Raw genomic sequence first — 10,977 nt, forward strand, 5'->3', positions numbered from 1 at the left:
CTCGGATCACAGATCTACACATAGGGGGAACCCATTCTCACTAGGGATCTTTCCAGGGCCAAATGATAGGGGGTTATCCCAGGTGAGGTTCCATGGGTTTGATTTGCCCCTGCTGTCCTCTCTTCAATGCCAGTTCCAATGGGCCCTAGCCCGTCACAATCCAGGGGTAATGACCTAATCAATTTGTGAGTTTTCTGGCTCACTCCCTCTGTAACAATTCCTTTCCTCGTGTCCTCTTCGATGAGGTGTTTCTTGTTACTCTTTTACAGTGCACCGTGCACGTGAGGATGTCCCCGTACTCGTCCATTCATATCCTCAGTCTCTGCTTCTCTCTCTCTCTCTCTCTCTCTCTCTCTCTCTCAGTGTCTGTGTCAGTGAGACGGTGTCACCTGATCTCCCTAGGTGTATTGTTCGATGAGTCTCGCGTCTTCTATGCCTGCATGTCAAAATTTTCAGTTCAAGATGTCCATAGCACTCTGTGTCACATGCCCTTACTGCTCTTTCTCTCATCTTGGTCACCATTATTCTGCAGCCCGTCTGAGGGTGACTTGTAGATCTCACCTTGTTTCACTGAGATAAAGGGAAACTCTTTCATACCTCAATGAACCAAGATGTTTCTGGTAGGTGGTTGATTGATTTCACGTGTTTAGGCTTCACGGATTGCTTTTGGTGGTGTAATGTCCAGATAAGACATACACTTTAGGAAAAAAAAGTAGTGACTCTTACAAAGAAATCAAAGAGGGCGTTCACATTCCACCCAGACCAGGAGGCATACTAAGAAATGTTCGCTCCTGGAAAAGAGACCAGTAATGACAATCCCAAGAGCATGGAAACTTCCCGGGACAGCCACTCTCATGCGGTGTCCATGACTGTGCAGTGCAAAGTCTCCATCGGTCAGGAGGGGAGGATGACTTCTCTTTTCCTAACTTTCAGATGACCTAATGCTTCGACAAGCTTGCATGACTCTACTTCCCTCAAAATCCCCTTCCTGATATTTACCTAGACAGTTTACATTTCTGCATGTCAGGAGCAAAGGAGAACATCTCAGAGCTCGTTGGCTCCCAGGGGCCTCCTCTACGTTTGTTAGAGAAAATAAAAGCCACTGAAGACATGGGCTCACACAGCAGCTGGTGTGAGGACACTCCCAGGGAAGTTCAGGGAAAACCATGGGAACATGTGAGCGTCGTGAAGAAAAAGTTGGACTCAGAGGCTGATTGACCAGAGAGTGCTTGAGGCTCAAGCATGGTGTCTGGGGACAGGCAGCATCGAGAAAGAAGGATGTGGTGGTACAGGTGTACTAATTGGTGCTAATCTGTCATCATCAAAAGGGTCGAAGGACAGGTAGGACTTCACACAACTTGGTCCCAGGCAGTTTTTACTGTGTACTTCATGTGCTCTTTGCCCTGGTCACTTTCACCTTGCCTCTTTTGCAAGAGGTAGCCCAGGAGTCTACTTGTGCAAGTGAAAGTGCAAAACCAGGTTACCAGAATAAAGAAGGAAGGGCAGAAAACACAGTTGTGAAGCAAGGGGGTGCCCGTGTACAATTCCATCGAGACACTAGAAAACAAGACAGTGACATCAGTCACTCAACACAGCCCATGGGGAACCACGATCGGTACCCTCTACCCAACAGGGAGGGGAGTAAAGAGAAAGATCACGAGGAAGAAGGGTGTAGGAGATCTGGACGACACCCTTGACCTACCGACCCACTATACATACCGAAGAGAGGAACCTACATACCTGCGCACGACTTCCTTTCTTCCAAAGCACAAACGGCCGGTGGCCATCTGCCATTGGTAGAAAGGAGGCCACGGCTTGCTCTCTCAGTCTCTGGGAAGGCACTGCATAAATGTGTGCATGCAGGCGGACGGACATTCTGCTGAATCACCTCCATTGTGCCAGGCACTGAGGAGGAGAGGGTCTGGTACTTGCAGAGACAATCGTGCACTATTTCTGAGACCCCTAATTTTCCTAATCCTGAGGGAGGGCTTGCAGTACTGCTCTCTGCCTCTAGACCCGATGAAATCCAGCGCAGCATCATATAGAGCAACACATGGGCCCGACCCTCAGAGAACCTCATTCTGTCTGTGGGCTGGAACTGAAATACCCAGTACTGTCCAATGCGCCCACTTCGTGTCCTTAAGTACTTTATGTTGTCTGGGTTCGGTGCCACACAAGACGCAGGCATGGACTTTGGAGTGGAACACTCATTGGACTTTACAAAGTGCAAACCGGCTGTGTGTGTGCACTGCACCGGGCAAGCTTGGAGGGCTTCCTAGAGACAATGGCCAGGGCACGCAGGCGGGGCAGTTGTGCCCCAGATGCCTGAGTACGGGAGGCGGGGCCATCCTGCGTGACAGCCACTACCTCTTCATCCATTGGCCGTGGACCCACAGTAGAGGTCTGGGCGTGGCTGGGTGCCTTGGCGCCATGAAGCCGGCAGAGCGGGCCAAAGTCCTGCGCATGAGCAGAATGCCGTGACCCACCGCGAGGCTCCCGGAAGTTCTCAGAGCCGGAAGCTGCCTGCGGCTCGGCTTCTCTAGCTGCTGCTGGGGGTGTGCAGCTCAAAGCATTCGACCTTGTGTACCCGGCGCAGCTGAGCCTGCTGAGGACCAGGGCAGCATGGCGAGTGAGGCGGGCTCCCGGGAGGAAGGGGCTTCCGCCGAGCCCTGGATAAAGGTAGGTGTGGGAAAGGGCCCTGGGGAGGGAGGGGCCGGTAGGCCTCTTGGAGAGCAGCTGCCAGAGGCCAGTAATGGCGTGGGGTGTGCGACCCTGGCAGAGTTGGGTGGGACGCCCGAGGAGGCCTCCGGGACTGGGGTTGAAGCTGTGCAGGAAAGCGAGGCCTTGGCAGAGAGGGATGCGGCGGCGACCGGGCAGGAGGTGGCGCCAGTTTTGTTTGAGGTAGTGGAGGTGGTGGAGGTCGCTGTGGAGGAGGAAAGAGGAGAAACCGGAAGAGGCTTGTGAGGAAGGAAAAGTCGAGGACCGGGAGGATAAAGGGCAGGAAGACGTGGTGCTGTGCTTGTGGATGTAATGGCGGTGGCGGAGGTCGTTGAGTGGCAGGAGGAGCAGGAAGCGAAGGGAAAATCCGAAGAGGGACAAGAGGAGAGAGAAGCAGAGGAGCAGGAGGATGTGGTGCTTGTGTTGGTGGATGTTATTCAGGAGGTGGAGGCAGTTGAGCAGGACGAGGAGAAGGAGGAGCAGGAGCAGTGGAAGGGGGAGTGGGCGCAGCACGTGATGGACGGTGAGAGGGTGGTGTAGGAGCCTGACAGGGAAGAGGAGGAGGAGGAATTTGAGGAATAAGTTCAGGAAGAAGACGTGGGGGAGGAAACTCTGATGCAACTTGTAGAGCCTGAGGAGAAGCTTGAATAGAAGACCCCGACACAGACTCTGTGGAGCCCCATGTTGTCCTTATCCCCTCTGTAGTCACTGGAGGTCCTTCAGTTAGAGTTGGAGCCCGTGAACAACCAAGCCAGGAGGGCCTTTGCTCGTTTGAGGCAGAACCTGGTGCAGAGACGCAGGACTCATCTCGGTCACCGAAGGGCCATCATCCAGGGCATCCCTGGCTTCTGGGCCAAAGCCGTATCCTTTTGAATCTCGCTTTGTACTGACCAGTAGGAGCATGGGCAAGGGTAATAGCAATCGATCCACGGGACAGCTCAACATGAGAATATACAGGCTTTTCTGGCCGGTTGCTCAGTTGTTTAGAGAATGGAACTGATAGCACCAAGGACCAGTGTTCCATTCCTGTACTGGAAAACATCTACTTGGGGGTTGTGGGGGAAGGTACAGACTGAGGGAAGACGGAGCTGCAGCCACACTCGTGCAAATACAAATACTTATGGCACAGAGACACTAACTGGGGCGGAGAATTAGAAGTCATTCTGGATCAGTGTCGTGAATAGCACAAAGGAGTTCTCATGTAGAAAAGGTGTTTGAAGGACAGGCTTTGCTGACAATAATGCTGTAGGAAAGTGTATGAATTCCCACCCTAGTCAGTAAGAGCTGATAAAGTGCATACTTAGATACAAGCAGATTCACTTTTGCCCCTAGTACATCAGGGACACATAGAGCTCAGCATCCCTCAGAAAGGAGCCCCTCCCTGTGTCAACGTGGACAGTCTCCCATTTAAGGCCACGCAAGGCACCAATTGCCTTGAGTGTGTCGCATGAAAGGCAGGGAGGGCACGGTGCATAAGGTGTGGGAGACACAATGTGTGAGGTGTGGGAGACCCCTGCGCAACACACTCTCCTAGCTGTTTATACATGCTCAGTTGCTTCTAGCGCCTACTTCCGTAGCATGGAAAGGCTCCTTGACCTGAGGCAGATTGTGAACCACCCCGAGATGTTGGCCATGATCAGGGATGAAGATGAAGACTTGCTTAGCTACATGATCGACTTGGAGGTCAGAACTAGTGAGACTGAGGCTGGAAGGTTGAGCGGGGAAGGATAAGAGAAGCAATACTTTCAGGCAAACAGAAAAGGGTAGGTGACCTGAAAAGAAATTTTAACCTTCTCCACTTTGTCATGACAGGTGGAGGAAATCAGGCATCCCATTCACTGCTGCAAGATCATGTTGTTCTTTCGGAACAACCCGTACTTCCGGAATAAAGTGATTATTAAGGAATATCTCATTAATGTCACCGGTAGGAGGTAGATCCCAGGATGGGTAGTGAAGGTGTTGGGTTTATCATCGTCAGCATGCTCCAACCCCTTCCTGTATACTTTTCTTCCCTGCAGGATACAGGGCATCTCATTCCACTCCAGTTCAGTGGTATCAGGATTATGAACATGAGGCTTATAGCCGCAGGCACCACAACAGCAGTGTTAACTTCTTCAACTGGTTTTCTGACCACAACTTTGCAGGATCTAACAGGATCGCTGAGGTAGGGCCTCACTGCAAAAATTCTGAAATGACCAGGGAGGGTTCCCAGCCTTCTTGGGAATGGTGTCTGAACCCTGAGCGGTCCTGTCCTGGTTCCCCTAACAGATCATCTGTAAAGACCTATGGCTCAATCCCCTGCGGTACCACATGAGGATGCAGGTGCCTGGACAGGGAACCGAGAGGGCAGGTGAGCAGCTCAGGAAGTAGGGATGGAAATGCATGTTTTTAGGTACCTGGACACTAATTTCACAAGTGTAGAAATTGAAAGACAGGGAATGACACAAACCAGGTCACCCAGGGCATCAAGATGAAACAGGAACGTTGGAGAAACTGCACTGCAAAACAAGTTATAGCTGGGGAAGCTTAAGCCCACTGCACTATAGTCAGTGTCCGGAGTCGTTTGAACAGAAGCAAAGCTCAATCCTTTACTTCTCTGAACTTAATTCCATGACAGCCAACCCCACCCTCAGTCATTTCTCCACCCCCTTAAATTTTGGCTCATCAAATGTTCCTCCTTTCACCCTTTCCACAAAAGGCTATGGATATTTGTACAGTCTCTCATTCCTTTCTCTCATCAATTTTCCATTTTGGTAATCAGTGTCTTTTAATTTTCTTGTTTATCTCCTTAGCTTATTCTACTCATACAGAGAACACTGGCAGTGGGGCAGATGTTACGGAGAGCAATTTCTAACACATGGTAAGGGGAAATTGAAGAGGTCACAAACGGGGAAGGGCTAGTTTTTCCTGGGCAGGACCTTGCATAATTAAAGCAATTTTTAACATTTTTCAGAGAAAATGAGTTTTTATGTGTGTTTGTGTGTTTTAGAGTATTCCAAGTTTTTGAGTTGAATATCTCGGAGCATCAGACTTTACCTAAAAAAGCAGAACTTCTAAAAAGTGACTTCAGATACAGTGTTCTCATGCTCAGGATTGAAAGAAAAGCCGATCAGGTGATGAAAAATGCAGACAGCAAGACACTTGGATAAAATCGGATTGGTGTGAAGGAGAAATAAACACCATCAAACATATGTGTCTCTGTGTGTGTGCTTGTGTACCGGATCGGGGTGAGATTCTACATAGGTCAAATCCATGTGGGATTTTTAATTCTTTGTCCAGGAACTGTCAGTCTGTGGAGGATATGGGCTTATAAAGTTGTAGAGAGCAGATAAACCAAGGTTTGGGATTCCGTCTGAGGACTTTTTTTATTCCTTCCCCACAGAGCAGGGGGTTGTGGAGAAAGGAAAGAGAAACAGTTTAGTTTGACACTTCTTGTTTTTCCCAGGAATGTGAGGGTAGTTCAAGGAAAGGACCTAGTGATTACAGAAGTAAGATAATCAGGGTGAAATTTTCTTGCTCAGGGCTACTCCAAATATCCTCTCTTGTGCGTTAAGAGAATTCAAGGTGGAAATATTAAAGTTTGTTTCTCTTCTGAACCAAATGTCATCCTTAGGTAGATGAATGCACAGTGCTTTGCTGGGACAATCATCCTGTCAGGGCCAGGCTTCCCAGCAACATTTTAAGAAATGGGAATATATGCTATATGAAGGGACTGTGGGAAAGGACACAAAGGGATGAGGGAAGGCAGTGAAGGTGTGGCTTTGTTTCTGGCAAAGGTGACTAAGTGAAAAGATAAACTTTTGGGAAAAAGCGGGTCTCCTTGTAGTTGTCTGTGAGTCCCGTTGTTTTTCCAGGTGACTGAGTTTGGGCAAAAAATATAAACAGAGCAGGGAGGTGGAGTGGTTAAATATACAACTGCTAGACTTTCACCCATGTGCTGTCTGTCCCTAGATGATCCTAGATGTAGACATTATTCTTAATATTCCTATTTTCAGATGGTCTAAGCTTTTACCCAAGACCCTGTGTATTAGGTGAAGATCCCAAAATGTAAATAGGTAAAGCCATTATGAGTACATTCCTTTCTTGGTATACTCCAGTGAGAATGTTGTCTTAGTAAATGATACCCCACACCGTATTAGGAACCCAGAAACCTTTCATTTTCTGTGGTGTTTTCAGCATGTTGTGCATAAGGTTAACATAAAAGGAAAGAACGGGACAGGCTTTCTAAGCAACTTGGTCCATCTTGATCCAAACAGCAGGAACCTTTTCCGGTGCCATGTGCTGCTACCTATCGTCCATTGTGCTTGTAAAAGAGAGCAGTTCCAGAAGCCCTGCATGAGAGCAGGTCAGCAGATTTCTGTGTGCCATTTTCTGAGTATTTAGCTGCAAGTTTAGGGGTCTTACTTAGCGTTTAATGAATGGAGAAAAGGTTAGGAAAGGGTTCTCGAAATACTTATCTCCCGCTAGCCCTTGGTTGCCAGTTTTAACTGTAGCTGCTCTTGGAGTGAAATGTGAGGAGAACTTCCATGGAGGGTCTAGCAAAACCGTAGTTGTCTACTGTTGACTAAACTGCTATTGCCTAGTGGCTTGGTCATGTCCACCCAAGAGAATGCAGCTTCCTGAGTTTCGTCCTTGACTCATAGGTGTAATTCAGTCATATTACTGCTTTCACATGGTCCTGCTGTTTTGGGGTTACCAAAAGAAGTGTGAAATTGTACATTTTCCCTAATGCTTCCTTCCATGGAGTATCAGTGCATGTGGGCCTCATAATCACATGATTAATTTGTGAGCATTCTGACTTGATATCTCTGAACCACATTTGTTTTTCCTGATGTCAGTGTCTTGGTATTCTCTGTTTAAAATTCAAATTGAGTGTCTACATTTCCCCAGGTTTCTTTCTCATTCTGTGTGTGAGTGTGTGTCTCTTCCTCTGACTCTGCCTATACTTTTATCATCTGATATCATTTATCCTTGCTGATGTAAACTGAACACTCACATCTCTACAGTTGTTTCAATATTTTCATCTCTTTGCTTTGCTATCTGCCACTGTTACCGTTTGTTCATTCATTCATATATAGTTTGTGTCTGAGTCTGTCTCCAAGTGAATTTGGCTGTTTTCTCCATTTCTGCTTCAAATCCGTCTATCTCCTTTAACTGAGATTATCTGTGAGTTATTTTTGTGAGTCACGGAAATGCTTTACTTATCGGCATAACTAACCCTGTTACATATTTAGAAACAGGGATAGCTTGTGCACTCACTGAAATTAACGAGGAGCATAAATCCCACTTGGATCACATAAGAGAGGCTTTCGGAAAAGTCAGTAACAACTACGCCTCCTAGTTGTGCCCCCTTTACCCCCCGCCCCCAGAAGAGAATGAACGCTTTGAAGGGAATGCGTCAGGTCGTTTTCAAGGGCGGGGGGGAATCTTGGGTTTACTTGTCAGGTTTACTTGTAAGTGTTCTGTAAACACAGTGCAGTGGTGAATGGAGTTGATGGTCACAGCCCCTCCAGTTTTTAACTGGATTATTCCTTTAATAAACTTAATCTATGCACAATTTCTTTATGATTTGTTTGTTCTAAGCTATTTATGTATGGGTTTGTCATTGCATGAGAAGGTGTCAAAAAATCTCTATTCTCGTTGACCTCCTGCAGAGAAGTGATAGGGGGACATAAACTAAACAGGGCATTCAGAAAGGGCAGGTAACAGTGTGAGCCTATTCTGCCTACAGGGTCTGGGTGTTGAAGAAATGTGAGGGCTTCAGGAAGAGATAATTTGGTCTAAAGGCTTCTAAGCCAAAGAACATTCTATCTGAACTTTCATGTCTTCTCAAGAATTTTGGGAGTTCGAGCAATTGTTCTTCGAAATGTGGTTTTATTTGTTGTTTTTGTTTGTTTGTTTGTTTGTTTTCCCGCCCTTTTCTCTTTAGCCTCTCTTCTGGGACTGTCATTCTGGGCTTCGACTGTTCCTCAAAACTCACTGGGGCTTGACCTCCATTGTAACAGTGCTAAGAGAGTGGGAAGTACTATTATAATATTTGCAAGATAGGGTCTTTGAGGAGGGATTGGATTGTGAGTACTATGCCCTTGTCCGTGAAGTAATGAGTTATCATGGGTGTGGTTCTGACAACTTTAGAAGGAAAGCAAGTGAGCAGGTTAGCTCTCTTGCTCACCCATTCTCTCCCTGTGACAGCCTGCATTGCTGTGGAGTCACCACCAAGAAGAAGGCCTTCACCGGATATGTTTCCTGGACCTTGGACTTGCCAGCCTCCAGAACTGTAAGAAACATGTTTTGTTTCTTTATAAATCACTCAGTTTCAGGTTTTCTGTTATCGGCAACAGAAGTGGATTAATACAATTGGCTTGCTTTATGGGGATCACACAGTCTCCTAGGCTGTGTTTAATTTTTTCTTTCTTCTCTCTTTCTGCTCGTCATACAGGATCATTTCAAGTGACCTAACTAAGTTTTCTGATTTTTTCTTCTGCATGCTCAAACCTTCATTTGAAACCTCTAGTGAAGGTGTCAATTCACATGTTATGGTTTTCGAGCTGTTGATTTCTATCTCCTTATTGAGAATCTCTATTTGGTTAGACATTGTTCCCTTGGTTTCTTTTATTTCTTTGTGCATCATTCCCTTTACCTCTTGGACATATGTGTGACAGTTGTTTTGGGTGATTTAAAGACTGTCTAATAAGTTCATTGGCTGGGATTCCCCACCCACCATTTTTTAAATTATCATCATCATCATCATCATCATCATCATCATCATTACTATTTTCCCGTGAATGGGAAGTGCTTTCATGTTTCTTTGCATGCTTTGAAAAGTTTTCCCGTTTGTTAGGTTTTTGTTTTGTTTTGTTTTTGAAAACTGGAATTTATGATTATTGCAATGTAGTAATTTTGGAGAACACGTTATTCTCCCTCACCATGGTTTATTTCTGATCATTATAGTCGATTTTTTAAACTTACTTTTCAAAACTGTTTTGAGTAGACCATACTTGTCGTGTGCAATCACTGATGTCTCTGTTCCATTAAGCAGTAATTTGGGAGACATTTCTTTATGTGCCCAGAACAAAATGTAAGACAGGATAAATAAAAAAATGCTGTCTTGTTCTTTTCAGATTGGCTCAGAATTTTGGTACACCGTCAAAACTATACGAGCAGTTTACATCTGCTCAAGTCTTCTCTTGTGGATTACCTGAAGCCTAAAGATGAGCCTGAGAGAAAAGCTTGCTGTATTAGTCTGTTTTTGTTGCTTATAAAAAAATACCTGAACTGGGTGATTTATAATGAAAATGAAATTTATTGCGAAAGTTTCTGAGGCTGGGAAGTCCAAAGTCCATCTGGTGGTGGCAACAGTGACCCAGGGGGTCTCACGCTGCAAGATGGTGGAAGCTGAGAGAGAGAGAGAGCAGAGAGACAGACTCTCCTCTTCTTTTAAAGTCCTCAGAACCACGTCACTCACCACCATTTTTAAACCATTCACTACTGCATGGTGCTATAATCCAATCACCCCTTCAGGGATCCACCCAGAGCGGCCAGTCCCTGAGGTTTGGGGCGGATTGTCCACAAGGCGGGAAAGACCAGGTCCCGCCTTACCACCCGAGCCTAGGACTGAGGGGAGCCTGTTACTGACAGGCTTGGCTCCTCCCTACTCTCCGCCCCTTTATGTCCTTCTGATCGCTCATTGGCGGGAGCGTTTGGGTCACAACTCTGATAGGTGGTTTGGTGGTACCGGTGGCTGCGTGGCCGTTTCAACCAGAGAGGATCCCAGCCGGCGCCAGTCAGGGTGGGCAGCGGGGCAGGAGAAAGCCAGGGAGACTGACAGGAACTCGGGAAGTCTTTGCCGTGCAGTAAGAAACCCTTGTAAACCTTTAGCCCGAGACCTTCAAATTTCAGCCTGGGAAACCCCAGATCCCCTGATCCCCAAGAGACCTCGAATCCGCTACCCTGGACCGACCTCAAACCCCCTCGGCCTGAGACCCCGAGGCACCTCAGCTTCAGACACCTCAAATCTACTGTTCACCCACAGGAACGCCAAATCCTCTAATGCTTAGAGCCCAAACACCCTAAGCCTGAGGAATCACAATTCCCCTCAAGCCTGGGAAACGCTAAATACCGCAGCCACAGAGAGACTGAATTTCCCCGAGCTCAGAGATCCTACTCAGCCTGGAAACGTCCTTCTGCTTCAAAGACCCCCAAATAACGTCAGTGTCAGAGAGCCTAATGCCCCCTAATGAGAGACCCCAAATCTCCTTA

At 47.0% G+C, this 10,977-nt stretch overlaps 1 protein-coding gene across 1 annotated transcript; it reads left to right on the forward strand.

Annotated features, from left to right (window-relative positions):
* The first annotated feature begins 826 nt into the window (after window positions 1-826).
* Window positions 827-10,775, forward strand: LOC134369066 (testis-specific Y-encoded protein 3-like). Its single transcript, XM_063085258.1, has 8 exons — window positions 827-893; window positions 2,780-2,919; window positions 3,424-3,579; window positions 4,324-4,401; window positions 4,531-4,642; window positions 4,737-4,882; window positions 4,987-5,068; window positions 10,633-10,775. Exons 1-8 carry the CDS (start codon window positions 827-829, stop codon window positions 10,773-10,775), a joined length of 924 nt encoding a protein of 307 aa, XP_062941328.1.
* The last annotated feature ends 202 nt before the right edge of the window (window positions 10,776-10,977 follow it).

Source organism: Cynocephalus volans, unplaced genomic scaffold (assembly GCF_027409185.1).
Source record: "Cynocephalus volans isolate mCynVol1 unplaced genomic scaffold, mCynVol1.pri scaffold_35, whole genome shotgun sequence".
NCBI classification, from domain to species: Eukaryota; Metazoa; Chordata; class Mammalia; order Dermoptera; family Cynocephalidae; genus Cynocephalus; species Cynocephalus volans.

What these genes read in the sequence shown, in the direction of transcription:
- LOC134369066 (XM_063085258.1), top strand. Translation starts at nt 827, where the DNA reads ATGGAAACTTCCCGGGACAGCCACTCTCATGCGGTGTCCATGACTGTG. An exon ending in GCAGTGCAAAGTCTCCATCG is followed by an intron (nt 894 to 2,779) that starts GTCAGGAGGGGA and finishes CGACCCTGGCAG; the next exon opens with AGTTGGGTGGGACGCCCGAG. An exon ending in GCTACATGATCGACTTGGAG is followed by an intron (nt 4,402 to 4,530) that starts GTCAGAACTAGT and finishes TTGTCATGACAG; the next exon opens with GTGGAGGAAATCAGGCATCC.